Genomic DNA, 20,678 nt, shown 5'->3' with positions numbered 1-20,678 from the left:
TTGAGAATCTTGTGTTTGATGATCTGCACTTTCTAGAAAAGGCCACTTCAAATCAATGCACCACCATTGTCAACAGGGACAAAGATACTTAATTAAAATAATACTGTATATAACTCAGATCATTAAGATATTTAAGTTTTTCTACAAACCAACACATCTCAAAGATTTGGACTTACCTCTTTGAATTACAAAAGCAGCCAATGAATTGCTACACTTCAGGTACTCTGAATGACTAGAAATTAGTTGGTTGAATATTTCTTTAACAATCTGGGAAATCTTCGCATACTGAATATGTCTCCTTTCTAGAAAACAAGATTAAACACAATATAACTTCTAAGAACTCTGCTTTCTCCCAGAGGCCTCTATCATTCCTATTATAACTTTACAATCAGATGAGCTAAAATTTATAAATATACAAGTAAATTTATAATTTCTGTCATAATTGAGATTTTGAAGAATTTGATTTTGAAAGAATATGAGCTATTGAGCTTTTTGGATAACTTCTTGTAAAAAAGTGTCTTAGTATTACATATTAGAGGGTTACTGATTTATATTTGATGATACATTCAAAAGTCACATAGGCCATAAGACAATCCTTTCTTATATAAGATCATCTCACATTTCCAGACAGCCAACATCTCACCAAACACCACCAGTCTTCCTTCCCCAATCACTATGACAACCCAAATATACTCCTTAGTATTTGCTCTAATGAGATCCACTGCAAAGTACTAAGCACATAGACACTTGATGTAGTTCTATGTTGGTGCTAAAATAGTCCCAAACTTTAAAAGGGGATATAGTTTTGAGTAACCAGGGTTGCCATAGACAATTATAAACAAGAATATACACCAAAAGCTGTCCATGGATTTATTTTTTTAAACTTGACAGAGCTTGAGATTCTGGGGTAGGGCTCTTGCTTCATGACACCTTAGTGAAGAACCATTGTTCTAAAGAATGAGAGGTTGTACTAGGCCACAAAAAGAGCCTGGGTAAATTCAAAAAGATTGAAATTGTACCAACCAGCTTCTTAGACCACAAAGGTATGAAACTAGAAATAAATTACTCAAAGAAAACGAAAAAGCCCCAAAACACATGGAGGCTTAACAACATGCTCCTAAATAACTAATGGATCAAATAAAAACAGAGATCAAACAATATATGGAGACAAATGACAATAATAATTCAACACCGCAAAATCTATGGGATGCAGCAAAGGCCATGCTAAGAGGGAAGTATACTGCAATACAGGCCTACCTGAGGAAAGAAGAACAATCCCATATGAACAGTCTAAACTCACAATTAACAAAACTAGAAAAAGAAGAAATGAGGCCCAAAGTCAGTAGGAGGGGCATAATAAATATTAGAGCAGAAATAAATAAAATCAAGAAGAATAAAACAATAGAAAGAATCAATGAAAGCAGGAGCTGGTTCTTTGAGAAAATAAACAAAACAGATAAACCCATAGCCAGACTTATTAAGAAAAAAAGAGTCTACACACATAAACAGAATAAAAAATTAGAAAGGAAAAACCACTACAGATATCACAGAAATACAAATAATTATTAGAGAATACTATGAAAAATAATATGGTAACAAACTGGATAACCTAGAAGAAATGGAGAACTTTCTAGAAAAATGCAACCTTCCAAGGCTGACCCAGAAAGAAACAGAAAATCTGAACAGACCAATTACTAGCAACAAAATTGAACTGGTAATCAAAAAACTACCTAAGAACAAAATGCCTGTACCAGATGGCTTCACTGCTGAATTTTATCAAATATTTAGTGAAGACCTAATATCCATCCTCCTTAAAGTTTTCCAAAAAGTGGAAGAGATGAAAATACTTCCAAACTCATTCTCTGACGCCAACATCACCCAATACCAAAACCAGGTAAAGACACCACAAAAAACAAAAATTACAGACCAATAACCATGATGAACATAGATGCAAAAATACTCAACAAAATATTAACAAACCAAATTCAAAAACACATCAAAAAGATCATCCATAATGATTGAGTAGGATTTATTCCAGGGATGCAAGGATGGTACAATATTAGAAAATCCATCAACATCATCCACCACATCAACAAAAGGAAGGACAAAAACCACATGATCAATTCCATAGATGCTGAAAAAGCATTCAACAAAACTCAACATCCATTCATGATAAAAACTCTCAACAAAATGCGTACAGAGGGCAAGTACCTCAACATAATAAAGGCCACATATGACAAACCCACAGCCAACATCATACTTAACAGCAAGAAGCTGAAAACCTTTCCTTTAAGATCGGGAACAAGACAAGGATGTCCACTCTCTCCACTTTTATTCAACATAGTTCTGGAGGTCCTCACCACAGCAATCAGATGACACAAAGAAATAAAAAGCATACACATTGGTAAAGAAGAAGTTAAACTGTCACTGTTTGCAGATGACATTATACTGTACATAAAAAAAACCCTAATGAATCTACTCCAAAACTACTAGATCTAATTTCTGAATTCAGCAAAGTTGTGGGATACAAAATTAATACACAGAAATCTGTTGCATTCCTATACACTAATGCTGAACTAGCAGAAAGAGAAATCAGGAAAACAATTCCATTCACAACTGTATCAAAAAGAATAAAATACCTAGGAATAAACCTAACCAAGGAAGTGAAGGACCTATACACTGAAAACTATAGGACACTCATGAGAGAAATTAAAGAAGATATCAATAAATGAAAACACATCCCATGCTCATGAATAGGAAGAATTAATATTGTCAAAATGGCAATCCTACCTAAAGGAATCTACAGATTCAATGCAATTGCTATCAAAATACCAACAGCAAACTAGAGAAAATAGTTGTAAAATTCATATGGAACCACAAAAGACCCTGAACAGTCAAAGCAATCCTGAGAAGGAAGAAAAAATCTGGGGGGGGATTACACTCCCTGACTTCAAGCTCTACTACAAAGCAACAGTAATCAAGACAATTTGGTACTGGCACAAGAACAGACCCATACACCAATAGAACAGACTAGAGAGCCTAGATATAAACCTAAGCATATATGGTGAATTAGTATATGATAAAGGAGCCATGGATATACAATGGGGAAATGACAGTCTCTTTAACAACTGGTATTGGCAAAACTGGACAGCTACATGCAAGAGAATGAAACTGGACTATTGTCTAACCCCATATACAAAAGTAAACTCGAAATGGATCAAAGACCTGAATGGAAGTCACGAAACCATAAAACTGTTAGAAGATAACATAGGCAAAACTCTCCTGAATAAAAACATCAGCAACTTTTTTTCTGAATGCATCTCCTCAAACAAGGGAAACAAAAGCAAACGGGACTGCATCAAGCTAAAAAACTTCTGTACAGCAAAGGACACCATCAGAACAAAGAGGCATCCTACAGTATGAGAAAATATATTTGTAAATGACATATCTGACAAGGGGTTAACATCCAAATTATATAAAGAACTCACATGCCTCAACACCCAAAAAGCAAATAACCTGTTTAAAAAAATGGGTGGAGGATATGAACAGACAATTCTCCAAAGAAGAAATTCAGATGGCCAACAGGCACATGAAAAGATGCTCCACATCACTAATTATCAGGAAATGGAAAAAAAAACACAGTAAGATATCACCTCACACCACTTAGGATGGCCAGTATCGAAAAGACTAAGAACAATAAATGCTGGTGAGGATGTGGAGAAAGGGGAACTGTCCTACGTTGCTGGTGGGTATGTAAGCTAGTTCAACCATTGTGGAAAGCAATATGGAGGTTCTTCAAAAAACTCAAAATAGAAATACCATTTGACCCAGGAATTCTACTCCTAAGAATTTACCCAAAGAATACAACTTCTCAGATTCAAAAAGACATATATACCCCTATGTTTATTGCAGTATTATTTACAATAGCTAAGATATGGAAGTAAACTAAGTGTCTGTCAGTAGATGAATGGATAAAGAAGATGTGATATATATACACACAGTGGAGTATTATTCAGCCATAAGAAAGAAACAAATCCTGCAATTTGCAACAATATGAATGGAGTTGGAGGATATTATGCTCAGTGAAATAAACCAGCAGAGAAAGACAAGTGCCAAATGATTTCCCTCATTTGTGGAGTATAACAATGAAGCAAAACTGAAGGAACACAACAGCAACAGACTCACAGACTCCAAGAAGTGACTAGAGGTTACCAAAGGGGAGGGGTGGTGAAGTGAGGGTGGGGAGGGAGGTAGAAGGGGATTCAGGGGTATTATGAGTGGCACACATTGTGTTGGGAGAATCATGGGGAAGACAGTGTGGCACAGAGAAGGCAAATAGTGACTCTGTGGCATCTTACTACACTGACGGGCAGTGACTGTAATGGGGTATGGGGGGGACAAGGTAACATGGGTGAATGTGGTAACCACATTGTTTTTACATGTGAAACCTTCATAAGAGTGTATATCAATAATACCTTAATAAAAAAAACTAAAGGCAGATATAGTGAAAAAGAACAAGAGGTTGAAGAATTGCTTAATAAAGTGTTTCTCAAAGTTTAGTTGTAAACCACTGATAGTTCCTGATGCTCCATGATGGTTGCTAGTCTATCAGTAGCTCACAGTCCACATAACATTTTTAGAGGGAAAATGCAATGAAACAGTTTTGCTGTCATGCATTGCATTTATATGAAATATATACTCTTCACAGAAATTCTTTCTATGTGCTTAATGATCATTATATTAAAAAGGCATAAAAATAATACAAGTTCAGTGTTAGCAGTCTCAGCTAGTATTCTGCTAATTGGCTACAACTCACTTCAGAAAGGCTATTCACATATTTTTGTTATAGATTTATGTCACTTTAAAAAATAAAAACTGGGGCATGCTGAAACCCAATTTTTGCATTGACTTGGTCTTGTACGTCATTGAAGGGTAGATATTAGTGCTACCTCACCCTTCTTAGTGGTTCCATAGAATGAGTGTACTATAATTTATTCAATCATGTCCTTCATAGTTAGAAATTATTTTGTGTTACGATGTAGAATAGAAAATCACACTGCAATTAACACTGACAGTACAAGAACTGTGTGTGGGACAAAGAATGTTTTGCTGCGCATTAAAAAGGCTGCACCTAAGTATCATAATGAATATTTAGGAGTTAATATATCAATATACTTCTTGATCTTAACTCAATGTTGGAAGGAAATAATAAATACTATGATAAAATCAAATCTTAGTTACTAATGTATCTTTTATTAGCATGCATGTTAAGGAGTAAGGAGCAGATCAATACTATTTTCCCTATACATGTAATGCTGGCTGTTAAGGAAATAAAATGTCACAAATTACTGGAAATGAAGGATGAGATAAAAACATGACTTACATAATGCCAATTAACACTATTTCTTTGACTTGAAGTTGCTAATTTCAAGTGATCTTGAGTATCATGAGTAACCTGAACCTATCTCCAGAGCCAAAAAATTACTATTTTTAATGAAGATATGAACCAGTTAGTTATAGCCAAACTGGACAAGCTATGACACAGTGATACCCTCCACAACTGTCCCAATGGAGCTGTTCAGAAGATTTTTGTGGGTTTCAAATATTTTTTCTTCAAAGGCAGTTACATCCAACTCTTGGGTTTATTTAAAGGATGATGTCTGCTCTTCCTTTTCTGACACTTGAGTCTACAAAATCTGACTTTTGTTATTTCTTTAAACATACTGTTAACATATTCTTTCTTCCTCACAGACTGATCTGTTTTCTCAGGGGTAATAGTAATGTTATTTGTATCTATTATTTGCCAACTGTGGACCTAGAAGTCTATCTCCTTATTCATTAAAAATGTCCATGAAGGCTGGAATGAAAGACTAGAGCCCTTTCCCTTATCAAGAGATCACTACTGTTTGTAGAGTGAGGATTGATCCCTCACTGCACTTCTGTTCATTAATTCCTAATGCCTGTTAGGTCAAGGGACTATATTTAACAACTGGTATATTTTGCTTTCTGAATGTGTCTATTTACCATGGGCTCGTCCTTTTAACTCCATGAAGTACAGAAATGTGCACAGCCTTTCTCTGCTTAGAAAGACCATGGAAAACCAAAGTGGAATAAGCACAAAACTATTTTCAAATCCTAATCACTTTAAGTAGAAAGAAAGAAGGTTCTCCTTTTTCATTTCAATTCTACAAATACTCTAACCTTTAAAGTCTGAAGTGTTAACTACTATATAGACAATGCAGAACTTAAGAAAAATTTCCTGCCTTTCAGGGGATTCATAACCTGATGGGAAAAGTATATAATTACCATGACACATTTTGAATATGACAAAATGTTATAATAATAGTACATACTACTTGGTGAACATGTACTGGCATTGATTTAAGTATTTTACATGTATGATTCATTAAATCTCCATAGTAACCCTATGAGATTAGTTATTGTTATGACCATTTTATAGATGAAGAAGTTAAGGTGCACAGAGAAGTAACTGGTCCTAGGTTACACAATCAGTAACTTCAACTGAAATTGTAGTTTTCTTGGACTTGAGTGACAAATAATTGCCATTAAAAGAAGTGAACAGATTATCTGAAAAGAATGCTTCAACCTTAAAGCACCAGAAAATCACTGGTTATCAGTAATGACATGCCCATCAAAGCAAAGAATTCTCAAAATAGATATGAGATTGACGAACTACCTCTTTATAGGATAAAAGCCAATTTTTCAATCTTTCATCCCTTTAACTATTTCTCCAATTTTTAACAAAGTATGAAGAAAACTCTCTTCTTTGTATAAGTGTCACAGGTTGAAATGCTAAATGTTAAATGTATGTTTTCAAAACTAAGCATATTTTAATTCTATATTGTCATAATTTATAATTGGGTTATTCTTCTAAAAATTAACATTATAAAGTATTTCCTACCATAATGTACTTTTGAAACATAAACTGGTTCAGGTGAAACAATAGGTTCTGCAGGGATAGGAGGAGGACCTGTAAACAAAAACATAAGGAAAAAATGAAATTTCAATGAGTAGGTACCTTATTATTCTTTAACAAAACAGCAATCCAAGAATTCCTATTTTTTCTGTATTACTTCTGCCAACTCTAGATCATCAAGTATCTATCAGCTCAGCCTTGATGTCTTTCATATCTTGAAATGAGTTATACAAACATGTCTGGGTTTCCTAACACTACTAGGTACCTTGCTTTGTAATAGATGTAACATTCTGAAAGGCAGTGAAAATGAAACCCTGTTTTAGATGCTTATGAACAATTTTCTATTTACAGTAATACTATGTAAAACGTTTGAATCTAACATTCTATCAAAGATTTATTATGTAAAAATTATAATTTATAATGGTATTTTATCAGAGTGTTTTCTAGGGGAATGCTATGTCTCAAAACTTTTGGTTCTACTCTTTGCAATGGCTTTCCAATTTGGTTCCCAAGTTAGGGAATCAAGGAAAAACAAGAAAAGAACATGATACTGAACCAAAGGGACCAAATAAGATGAGGAGAGCTTAAATGAAAAGGCTCCAGGCACAAAGATATAACTAAAGTAGTCAGTATCTCTCAAGAATCATTCATAAATACAAAGGAAGCAAATAGAACTGCTACTCTGGACTTAATTTTGAATAAGGTGAGAAACTGGTTGAATATACAGAAATAAGCAGGAAAGCCTCACATTAGTTATCTTGGGGCTCACATTAGTTAAGCTTTAGCTAAGATAAATACACTATGGACTTCAGATAAGCAGAACTTAAAAACTCAGAGAAAGATAATTTTTTCCATTTATTCAAGTGAATAGGGCTCAAGTGGAATGAAAACTAAAGATATTAAATACTGTTTATCAAGCACAAATAATTTCAGTAAATAAAGAAAATGTGACTGCACAAGTCAATCTCCATTTTAAAACACCATATACAAATAGGCAAAAACATCTGGAGAAAGAAAAACAGAGTTAGAAGACTCATACTTCTTGATTTCAAAGGTTACTACAGAGCAACAGTAATAAAACAGTGTAGTGGTGGCATAAAGACAGACACAGAGAACAATGGAATAGAACAGAGAGCCCAGAAATAAGTCTTCACATACGTGATCAAATGATTCTTGACAAGGCATCAATACCATTCAGAGGGGGTAAGGACAGTGTTTTTGACAAATAATGCTGGAAAAAACTGTATAACTCACATGCAAAAAAACTGAAATTGGATCCTTACCAAACACTATTTACAAAAATGAACTCAGTATGGGTCAAAGACCCAAACATAAGAGTTAAAACCATGAAAATATAGGGGAAAAACTTGATGACATTGGATTCCACAATGATTACTTGGGACACTAAAGGCAAAAAGCAACAAAAGAAAAAGTAGACAAATTGGACTTTATCAAAATTAAACCCTTTTGGGGGAGGAGCCAAGATGGCAGCATGAGTAGAGCAGTGGAAATCTCCTCCCAAAACCACATATATCTATGAAAATATAACAAAGACAACTCTTTCTAGAATAAAGACCAGAGGACACAGGACAACATCCAGACCACATCCACACCTGCAAGAACCCAGCGCCTCGCAAAGGGGGTAAGATGCAAGCCACAGCCCAGCGGGACCCGAGCGCCCCTCCCCACAGCTCCCTGTGGGAGGAGAGGAGTCGGAGCAGGGAGGGAGAGGGAGCCCAGGACTGCCGAACACCCAGCCCCAGCCATCCGCACCAGAGCGCAGGAACAGTGCATGCGTGGGATCCTGGATACTAGGGAAACAGGGCAGCAAGACCAGTGAGCAGGTACTGGAGGCCGGCGCTGGAGGATAAAAGAAAAGCGAACAGCCATTTTGTTGTTGTTGTTGTTGTTGTTTTGTTTTGGCAAGTGCTTTTTGGAAGTCTTAAAGGGACAGGGACCCCAATACTAGGGAAACAGGGCAGCAAGACCGGTGAGTGGGTGCCTGAGGCTGGTGCCAGAGAATAAAGAAAAATGAGCGGCCATTTTGTTTTGTTTTGTTTTGGTTTTGGTTTTTTTGTTGTCGTTGTTTTGTTTGGGCGGGTGCTTTTTGGAAGTCTTAAAGGGGCAGGGCGGGACACTTAGTCCAGAGGTAGGGAATCCGGGGATCTCTGGGCACTCTAATCCCCTGGGCAGCAGGGAGCACGGAGGCCCCTTACAGAGATAAATAGCCTCCCGGCCACTCCCCCTCCAATGTTACTCAACCATTTTGGAGCAGAGGCCCGAGCCAGGCCACGCCCACAGCAACAGCAGAGATTAACTCCATAGCAGCCGGGCAGGAAGCAGAAACCCTGTCTGCGCGCAGCTGCGCAGCACAAGCCACTAGAGGTCCCTGTTCTCCCAGGAGAGGAAGGCCACAAACCAACAAGAAGGGAAGTTCTTCCAGCCGTCACTCGTCCCAGCTCTGCAAACTATTCCTATCACCATGAAAAGGCAAAGCTACAGGCAGACAAAGATCACAGAGACAACACCAGAGAAGGAGACAGACCTAACCAGTCTTCCTGACAAAGAATTCAAAACAAAAATCATAAACATGCTGACAGAGATGCAGAGAAATATGCAAGAGAAATGGGATGAAGTCCAGAGGGAGATCACAGATGCCAGGAAGGAGATTACAGAAATGAAACAAACTCTGGAAGGATTTATAAGCAGAATGGATAGAATGCAAGAGGCCATTGATGGAATAGAAACCAGATAACAGGAATGCATAGAAGCTGACACAGAGAGAGATAAAAGGATCTCCAGGAATGAAACAATATTAAGAGAACTGTGTGACCAATCCAAAAGGAACAATATCCGTATTATAGGGGTCCCCGAAGAAGAAGAGAGAGGAAAAGAGATGGAAAGTATCTTGGAAGAAATAATTGGTGAAAACTTCCCCTAACTGGGGGAGGAAATCATCAAACAAACCACGGAAATACACAGAACCCCCAACAGAAAGGATCCAAGGAGGACAACACCAAGACACATAATAATTAAAATGGCAAAGATCAAGGACAAGGAAAGAGTTTTAAAGGCAGCTAGAGAGAAAAAGGTCACCTATAAAGGAAAACCCATCAGGCTAACATCAGACTTCTCAACAGAAACCCTACAGGCCAGAAGAGAATGGCATGATATATTTAATGCAATGAAACAGAAGGGCCTTGAACCAAGGATACTGTATCCAGCACGACTATCATTTAAATATGATGGCGGGATTAAACAATTCCCAGAGAAGCAAAAGCTGAGGGAATTTGCTTCCCACAAACCACCTCCACAGGGCATCTTACAGGGACTGCTCTAGATGGGAGCACTCCTAGAAAGAGCACAGCACAAAACACCCAACATATGAAGAATGGAGGAGGAGGAATAAGAAGGGAGAGAAGAAAAGAATCTCCAGACAGTGTATATAACAGCTCGATAAGCGAGCTAAGTTAGGCAGTAAGATACTAAAGAGGCTAACCTTGAACCTTTGGTAACCACGAATTTAAAGCCTGCAATTGCAATAAGTACATATCTTTCAATAATCACCCTAAATGTAAATGGACTTAATGCACCAATCAAAAGACACAGAGTAATAGAATGGATAAAAAAGCAAGACTCATCTATATGCTGCTTACAAGAAACTCACCTCAAAACCAAAGACATGTATAGACTAAAAGTCAAGGGATGGAAAAACATATTTCAGGCAAACGACAACGAGAAGAAAGCAGGGGTTGCAGTACTAATATCAGACAAAATAGACTTCAAAACAAAGAAAGTAACAAGAGATAAAGAAGGACACTACATAATGATAAAGGGCTCAGTCCAACAAGAGGATATAACCATTCTAAATATATATGCACCCAACACAGGAGCACCAGCGTATGTGAAACAAATACTAACAGAACTAAAGGGGGAAATAGACTGCAATGCATTCATTTTAGGAGACTTCAACACACCACTCACCCCAAAGGATAGATCCACCGGGCAGAAAATAAGTAAGGACACAGAAGAACTGAACAACACAGTAGAACAGATGGACCTAATAGACATCTATAGAACTCTACATCCAAAAGCAACAGGATATACATTCTTCTCAAGTGCACATGGAACATTCTCCAGAATAGACCACATACTAGCCCACAAAAAGAGTCTCAGCAAAATCCAAAATATTGAAATTCTACCAACCAATTTTTCAGACCACAAAGTGTTAAAATTAGAAATAAATTCTACAAAGAAAACAAAAAGGCTCACAAACACATGGAGGCTGAACAACATGCTCCTAAATAATCAATGGATCAACGAACAAATTAAAATAGAGATCAAGGAATATATAGAAACAAATGACAACAATACCACACAGCCCCAACTTCTGTGGGATGCAGCGAAAGCAGTCTTAAGAGGAAAGTATATAGTGATCCAGGCACACTTGAAGAAGGAAGAACAATCCCAAATGAATAGTCTAACATCACAATTATCGAAATTGGAAAAAGAAATATGAGGCCTAAGGTCAGCAGAAGGAGGGACATAATAAAGATCAGAGAAGAAATAAACAAAATTGAGAAGAATAAAACAATAGCAAAAATCAATGAAACCAAGAGCTGGTTCTTTGAGAAAATAAACAAAATAGATAAGCCTCTAGCCAAACTTATTAAGAGAAAAAGAGAACCAACAGAAATCCACAGAATCAGAAATGAGAATGGAAAAATCACGACAGACTCCACAGAAATTCAAAGAATTATTAAAGACTACTATGAAAACCTATATGCCAACAAGCTGGAAAACCTAGAAGAAATGGACAACTTCCTAGAAAAATACAACCTTCCAAGACTGACCAAGGAAGAAACACAAAAGTTAAACAAACCAATTATGAGCAAAGAGATCGAAACAGTAATCTTAAATCATTGGGTCAAGAAGTGTTAAAATATTTCAAACCTAACATAGTATCATTAATTGCACTGTCTTTGAAAAGAATCAGAGCAAGAGTTTTTATAATTAATAAGAAAAAACACTATACTTTAAAAAACACCATGTACAAAATATGAAAGATTATATATATATGGAAAATAATTTTGATGTGTTCAGAATTTGGAAAAAAACTAAAAATAAGTTTTTTTAAGTTTTATGTTACAAATGAGACTAGAAAAACTAAAGTAAGGCTCATAGCAAAGAGAAGAAATAAACACTCAACTCTATATCCCTTCACAAGAAAAATCTTTAAACTCAGGTGTCTAGGACAAAGATTTTTAAAGAGGAAAATATAGCTCTTATTAGAAGGGAAAAGATAACCTAAATATTTCCATGATCTGTAATGAGAAAATATATTAAAGAACTCTCAGTGGTTAAGGCACTAATATTAACACACTATTGGCACTTTAAGAGAAAATAATAAATATAAAAGTGGTATCAGTGTAGATGGGAAAATGCTACCTAAATTTTCACAAGAGAAAAGATAGATGTTTAAAAACTACAAATTGTAGACCACTGGGCAAAACATTTGCTAGACCTAGGTAAACATTTTGAAAACATGCTTCGGGAAAAAGCATGAGAAGCCAATCACAAATACTCTTTTCTGGTAATTAAATTAGATCTGTCTGGAAAATTACATAGATATATTTTAACTTAATTTCAACAAAGTACTTTAGCTTCTAGAGGGCAGAGTGCAGGTTTATTTGATTCTAGATTCCCAATACCTACCACAGTTCCCTAAAGCATAGCACATCCTCAAAACACAGACTTACCGATTCTACCACGTGGTATGGTTGTAAGGAAACTGGGAAAATATCACAGGGGACATAGGCAGGTGGGTTGACAGCTACTAATCACATATATAGGATTTCCATTATAAATTGAAAGAATGCCTTAAGAATAGTATTTGCCACAGGTTCTGCACTTCACATTAACTTAGTTTAATACTCTGGGAAGGCAAAAGCATAGATATAAAAAAATTAATCTGAATAAATCACTAGTCACACTAAGAAATACGTGGGTAAGATTTGTTCATCCAGAGCATAACACAGTTTGTAAAACTGAATAAATGCATTATGGCAAATATGAATATTGGTAAGAATAGCAAAATTATCAAGTGATAAAGTCACGGTTTGCAATTGTCAGAATTGGCTTCCTATTAGGAAGATGGGTTTTTAGGTTGAAGTCATTACCTTCCAAATGTTTAATGGAAAAAAATGCCAAGGAAAACATTATCCTCATAGAAAGAAAAAGAAAAAGAAAAAACTGAAAGAAATTATAACATGGCACTTAATGAATGTTAAAAATAAATACAAATGTTAAACTTCCTATTAAAATATTCTTTAGGTCAAAAAGAAAAACAACCTAATTCTATGCCCAACAGAAAATCATTGAAAACTAAAACAAGAGAGTCAAAGTCATTAAACAGACACAAAAACTAGAAGTAGCATCGCAAATATTAGAAAAAACTTTCAAGACCAAAAATATATGTTAAATAAACATAAAAATGTATATAAAATAGAAAAGGAGTAACTTTATACTTAATTTAAAAGGTAAAGGTATACTCTTTAACAAAGACTCATTACATTATTACACTTTATAAGTCAAATAACATGTAACAAAATATTTTAATAAAATACGGGAAAAATGACAGTGCCAGCAAATATAAGACATTTACCAAAACCATCATACCTAGCCCTAAAAAATGAATAAATCTACAAAACAGTGAACAGAAAATAACATGAAAGTTAACAAAGTACTTTCCTAAGTACTTATTAAATTCAGAGTATGACAAATTATTAGAAAACAGTAACACTACATATAAAAACTTATGAGATGTGGCAAAATGAATCATTTTTAATTATTAAAGGCTTTAATTAAACACTAAAATTAAAATACATAAAATAAGAATTGAACTTAAAAATGACTTTATACATAAAAGTCTTATAAGATATTGAAATTAATATACTAAAAATAAAAAAAGCCCAGCAGAATAGTGATTTGAATTTAAAAAGAATGAATTTACCATTGCTACTTAAATCAAATGTAAATGTTTTTGTTTTTAAAAGCTGTCTCACAAGTAAACCAAAATGTTATCTACCAAAAATGAATATTGACAAAAACTGCTTACTATGCTAACAGATATAAAATGCTAACATATTCCTCAAATAGATTAATATCAAGAACTACAATCATTTGATTATATATTATCCACCAGGTACTGTTAAAAGGCTTTGCAGGCATTATTTATTTAATCTTAATGACAGTCATAAGAGGTAGTTATTATCATTGTCCCCACTTCAAATGATAAAATTTAGGCTTAGAAGGCAAATAACTTGTCTGTCCAGGGTCAGTATTCTAACCGTAGCAATATAATTCTGGAGTTTATACTCTTAGCCTATTTATTATGTTACTTTATTTTCTCAAGTAACTCTACCATTAATTTAACATAGGCATACTTCAAGAAATTGCATGAAAGACCTCTAAGTATTAAATACAGTGTTAATAATAGTGCAAGAATCCAATAAAAGACAGAGAAAACCAAGTTTCAAGACTCAAATATATTAACAATCTAACACATTATTAAACAACTCAACAAACTGTTTATATCTGGTGCTGCACCATACAAGAGCATTTTAACTATTATTAAATGTCAGCAATCAGACAGCAATGTGAGGAAATATTCAAGTCCTGCTACTTCCATCAACTAAGTTACTGCTACTAAGTAACTTCATTAACATAACTATCAGGTGATTTCTTGGCGGGGGTGGGGAATGATACATTTTACAAATACTTCATAATCAAGAATATTTACCTGATGTTTCTAAACTTCTTGGTTTAGGTTGATCCAATTGTAGAAGTTCATCAAGAGCTAATTTTGCTGCATTGGATCTAGACTCCTTCTTATTCTGTCCCAGTCCAGTCTTGTATTGAATACCATCCACCACAGCACAAAAAGCAAAATATGGGCCCATAACATTACCTTGAAAAAGAACTCAGAGTGAATGCTATAATATTTCACAGTATGATCTTCCCAAAGATGTCTGTACATAGAAAACTTCCTAGTACAAAAATTGTGGAAAACTACTGTGGCCTATCAGGTTTTTGTAGGGGCAAATCAGATTAAAAGCAAAGCTGGGTGGATTCTGAAGAACTAGTTTTGAGGAATCCTTCAAGCAGTTAGGGTGGCTCCAGATTCATCTTGACCAGTAAGACCAGCTTTAGAGTACAGGTCATGCGTGGAGTAACAGTGTTTTGTATAATGCTTGGAAATGATAAGCATCCAAATATCTACTGAATGACTAATGGGAGGTAAAATGTGGAGCCTCTGGCAACATCTCTATTCTTTCAAACTTAAATACCAATAAAGCTGAAATTCTCCCACCTTCTGAGTGTCCTAAATATTCTCACCAGTTCCAGAACAGAAGGGATCCCTTTGAAGAAATCCTGTACGCCTATCAAGAAGCCATGGTAAGCAGTTTAACCCATCTAACCGTAGGGCAGATAGATGAGGGGTGGGGGGAAGGGGGGTTCATAAAGAAGACTAAAAGAAAAAAAAGCTAAAAAATTTAACTGAATGTCCAGTCATCCAAATTCCTAGAAGGATTACCTTTACACAATTACCTGTACCTAGTTTTCATATTTTTCTGATGAAAAAAAAATGTAACAGAATCATCTAAATTTACAGGCCAAAGATTTTTTCAGTTCCAATTTTTCTTGTTGGTATTCAGACATTAGGCGGCCTTGAGGAAACTTGTCTCCACTATGGTTACGGATGGCTGCATATAATGTCATGCCACATAAGCCTTGTTATTATTATTGTTATTACATTATTAATCACATATTACATTAGCTGTTTTTTTTAAAAAAAGATGTTCATAAAGATTTTACAAGCAATTGCTGACTGCAACTCCTGACTCCCACCACCTATGACCTCAGTTTCCCAAGTTCCTTTCTTCATGATCACCTAGATTCTAATTTAAATTTTCTAAATCTGAGAATATTTTGTATATTTAGTAGGTAGCCCAGACGATTCTGTTTGACATATTACAGATAAAATTTGTTAGTAAGTACAGTGTGTCAGAGTGCTGAAACTTTAAACTTCATCCTGTTTATACCACATGTTCTCAAACTTTAGGATGGATCTAAATGACCTGCAGAGCTTGTTAAAAATACTGATACTTTGGTCTCACTACAAAACCTACTGAAAAAGATTTCTCAACTAGTACTGTGCACATAAAATTAACACCATTAATAACCAGTGGCTAATGGCTTTGAGTAGGTTTTGCTCAGATCAAAGTTGATTTGTCCTGATCAATTTTTTTCTTACTGTGACCAATAGTTTACATTTTCAGTGTTAAGGGCAATTTCCAAGGGCAGACTGAGAATAATAGAGGAAAGCTAAGTAGTTCCACAGAATATAAGCCCACAGTACTGGTTACATTAAGTAATCCAACCTACAATGGACTTAGAAAAATTTCATCTTCTACATTAAGACCCCATTTTTGTCACTTGTTAGTTTACTGTTATTTCATCCACAACAGACTTGAAACCTGACTCTGTTATGACAATCTTTACTAAAATTCTCAAAAGCTTTAAATTCTTTTGCAAATATGCTAACTTTGAGAACCATATTGGCAAGAGTTAGTACAAGAGAAATTAAAGAAACCAAAATAATTGATAATGTGTGTGTACAAAGATACACAAAAATACACAAAGACTTTTTTAAAAGATTGTGTTTCTTGGGCCCTCCTACTTTTAGCCTGTCAATGTCTCTTAGGAACATTTATTCTTATCCCTCCATTTTCCTGAAGTTCTTCCTAATCACGGGTCATAAGGTGAAGAAATCAGAAGCTGCTTCCTGCATTTTACAGATCAGTGAAATATACTCTGTATTCTGATCTATACTCTGTAGCCTTCCACAGGCACATGAGTAACATATTCTTCTGGCTGAGGGGCAGTTTAAGAGAGAATGGAGAAAATAATCACAAAATAAGTCTGCAGACGCATCAATCAAGTGCGTGCTGTTTTCACCTCTAATTCTTGAATTTCAGAAGCCAAATTTGATTATAATTTTTGTTAGGCATCATCATCATAGAATCCCTCTCACGAGATAATCAAGAGTCCAAATATTTAACATATCTACAAAAGCGTATTTATTCTACAAGAAGTATTTACAACTGAAAATCAGTGAGGCTGATTAGATTTCAGTTCAACAAGCCATACACAAAATACTAAAATGCAATGATTATAAAATTTGGGGGTGTGATTTTTTACTTACAGTTACTTGAAGAGGCTCAAAAGGCTAAAGAAAAATGAATATAAAAATTCTGATGTATATCTGTCAAAATACACTAGTAGTTATCTAATCCCACTATTATACGAATACAGAAAATAATCAAATTTAGTACCACCTGTGTTCTGCCTTTAAAAGGAAACTGTTTTCAGGAACTCTAATAACCACGTACAAGTCTGCACTTGCCTGTTGTTACTGTTTCCTTCAAGTCAAGATGAACCCGCTGCATTTGGGCAAACTGGTGCAAGGCTGACACAGGATTTATCTCTCCACATTTGTATTTTATTATAAATTCTTTAGGTATTCTTTTTGGAAGAAGGACAGGATTTGAAATAGATGAAACACCTTTGGAAAGCAATGATTCTGGAATATTACCTAAAAGTAAATGTTTATGTTCATCAATTTGGTAAAGTTAAAAAAAATGACAAGCAAAAGCATTACCTATTTCCCTAAAGGGGAAGACTGTCCCAGACACAAGTCACATGCATTTTTTCATTATGAATAAGTTTCTACTAAATAATTTTGGCACATGAGACAAGTGAAACTTGTTATTCTATTTATCTTTTGGTGTACTAAGATTATTTTTCAAAGAAGTGCCATCACTGTCATATCACTAAGTGATATCAAAGAATCACAGAATTTTAGCCATGTCTTCAAGAGAATCTCTAAGCCATTTTTACATATGATGTCACTAAGGCTTAGAATGGAGTTAAGACACAGGTCTGGAACTACAGCCTAGTTTCTGCTTCCCATTCACTACCTCACACTATCTTTCACATTGAATTCAATCAAACTTTGAAAGTATTTGTCCCTGCTTTAGTCAACACTATGCTAAGCAATATGTGGAATACAAACCAGTATAAATCCAATCAGTCCCTTTCCCAAAGGGGTAACACAGCCTCACCTCAAAGAGGCAAGACACACTTGAAGTGTTTGTACAGTCAAGTGCTAAAGAATAACTGAATATCAAGGGGAAGGATTTCCAGAGGCTTCCTACAATGTTGGGAGTCAAATATGAGTTCCAGGTGGGACACGGCTGCAGGTAAATGGATATACATCCAGACATTTACACCAGAGGCTTAACAGAACTTATTGGCCATCCCAGAATCTTCAAGAACTCAGGCATCATAGCAATGAAAATGAACTCGTACCTGTCACCTGTGTAACCTTGGATGCCATATTCGACAGGCTGTAATTTTCAGAGGAATATCCTGAGGGTGTAGTTACTGTCTGAGCTGATGGTTTAACTGGCAGGTTCTTTTTCAGCATCTGAGCAAAGCTAGGAACCGGGGAACTCTGAAACCAGTCATTGTTGCCAGACATCTTCTCACCTACAAATCATGTAAATTGGCAGAAAATGAGACAAATTACTATGTTAACTGAAAATACTGAAATAAACATTTCCATAAATGACCTTTATGCGCGCTCACACACGCACGAGCACACACAAACGACACAACCTAAATTTCTGATGTCATGACTGCTTTGTGACTAGTTTTACTAAGCAAAGGACTTGTCTCTCCTGACTATTTTTCCTAAGCACTGTTACAAAGGAGGAAAGAAGGGACAAAGTGGTCCATGGGGAAACTTTACACCTTGTTGGGGGTCAGGTACAAAGAAAAGAAAGAAAATACAAAAACCTGAGCCCCACAGCCACCCGTTGGTGGACTAGACCCTCGCTAGTCCCGGCCTAACTCCCACCCAGCAAGATACTCCTTTTCACCCTGTTGGCTGGATCCCACGGGCGTGCAGTTCGGATTGAGCCACGGGCGCGGGGCTCGCCGGCCGCCCTCGATGCCGTTGCTGCTTCCTCCTCCCAGCCGGGCCTCAACTTCTTTCTTCACGCTCTGCGTGACAGTCACGCGGGGCTGCGTCCTTCAAAAGTGGCCTCGCGACGCCCACCAGGATCCAGACGGACTCCTGCGCAGCGCTCAGTCACCAACCGTCGGCGTGGCTGCACTGCGCTCCGCGCTTGCGCACCGCTGGGTCCCTGCGCCCGCCGGCTGCGTAGCCCGGCGAGGAGCCGCTGAACGTAGTTGCACGCTCGAGCGCGGGTAGCCGCGCCCCCTGGCGGCCCTCCACGGAGAGGTCAAGTCAAGTCTTGTGGTTTGGCTTCTTGACTCTTCTGCCTGCTGCCCTCCGCGCATACACACCCCTTCCCCCGCTACCCCCACACTATGCTATTGGCGCGACCGTATCCAGGGTGCTTAGAGGCTGTCCTACGGTAGCTACGTGTGGGTGGTTTCAAGGAAACCACTTTATCCCCAATTATACTCTGAGAAGGCGCCTGTGAGCAAGGCGTCTACCTTGCCTTTCCAGGAAGCCTCACTGGCAGAACCAAACAAGGAACAATCGAGGCAGCAGGTGGGGGCGTTGAGAGCAAATGGCTCTACCCGCTGACAAACCCAACGTGGGTGTTTTCAATTCTTTGCTCTCATAAAAATTGAAGGTATGGAGGTGTTGGCTGGTAGCCTGTTCAAATAATTCTTAATAGAAAATTACTTAAGTTTTGGCATGTAACTCAAGTAACTCAAGGAATTGAGTTATGTTGCTATAACAAAATTTAAAAATCCCTACTTTTTTATACAGACAAGGTTACGCAAATGTTAAATCACTTTAAAAAATGAAAGAAAAACAACGCTAGAATCCATGGTGGTGTACCTCATTATAGCAAGAAACAATATCCATCCACAAATACTAGGGCTAATTGGGAGAAAAAGCAACCTAATTCCTCTCATTACACAATACATTTTCACTAAAAGGCTATTTTTTTAGGGATTATTAAAATGTGTTATGTTGCTTTGATCAAGTATGCATTAATAATTGTGATGCTAACTCAACCCAGAATTTGATTCTTAATATCTAGAGACTTCCTTACAGGAAATTAAAAAATTCAAATGTTGCCAAGAAGTGTGATAAGGATGATGAATAAAACTTGGAAATACAAAACGTGTGGTTACATTAGGATCAAATCTGAGGAAGGCTATGGAATGGAAATGGGAGCTCAAGAAGTAAAAGGAATGGGTAAAAATTACTCTTAAAAATAAAGCATATATACAATGTTTCATTTTGAAATAATTTCAGATTTACAGAAGAACTGTAAAGATGGTACAGAGTTCCTCTATCCCTTTCCCTCCAGTTTCCCCTAATGTTAACACCTTACATAACCACAGCACAGCTACAAAACTTAACATTGGTACAACATTGCTAACTATACACTTTTTTCAGATTCCACCAGTTTTTCAACTAATACTTTCTCTTCTAGGATTCAAATCACATTATACTTTGTGGTCACATCTCCTTAGTCTTCTGTGGTCTCTAATAGTTTTTTAGTCCTTTGATACTTTTGAAGAGTACCTAATAATTTTGAAAAATCTGAGTTTGCTTAATGTTCTCTCATGTTTATGCAAGAGCTGAGAATCTTTGGGGAGACTACTTCAGAGGTAAAGTTCTCAAGGC

The 20,678-nt window shown here is 36.3% G+C and overlaps 1 protein-coding gene across 4 annotated transcripts in view; it reads right to left on the bottom strand.

Moving 5' to 3' along the window:
- ADAD1 (adenosine deaminase domain containing 1) overlaps positions 1 to 19,176 on the bottom strand; it is a 118,416-nt gene extending 99,240 nt beyond the window's left edge. For 2 of the 4 annotated variants that reach the window (XM_057502596.1, XM_036922980.2), the window contains exons 1-6: positions 18,943 to 19,176; positions 18,371 to 18,550; positions 17,406 to 17,594; positions 14,739 to 14,906; positions 6,923 to 6,991; positions 177 to 302 (exon numbers count right to left, since the gene is read on the bottom strand). In XM_057502596.1, the coding sequence (XP_057358579.1) occupies positions 177 to 302; positions 6,923 to 6,991; positions 14,739 to 14,906; positions 17,406 to 17,594; positions 18,371 to 18,542 (724 nt within the window). In that variant the 5' untranslated portion in view covers positions 18,543 to 18,550; positions 18,943 to 19,176. The remainder of the gene's footprint in view (positions 1 to 176; positions 303 to 6,922; positions 6,992 to 14,738; positions 14,907 to 17,405; positions 17,595 to 18,370; positions 18,551 to 18,942) is intronic. The other 2 variants (XM_057502597.1, XM_057502598.1) reach the window with 2 other exon arrangements.
- Between the last annotated feature and the right edge of the window lie 1,502 nt (positions 19,177 to 20,678).

This window comes from Manis pentadactyla, chromosome 5 (assembly GCF_030020395.1).
Source record: "Manis pentadactyla isolate mManPen7 chromosome 5, mManPen7.hap1, whole genome shotgun sequence".
In the NCBI taxonomy this organism is placed as follows: Eukaryota; Metazoa; Chordata; class Mammalia; order Pholidota; family Manidae; genus Manis; species Manis pentadactyla.
This window is presented reverse-complemented; position numbering and strand designations above follow the sequence as displayed.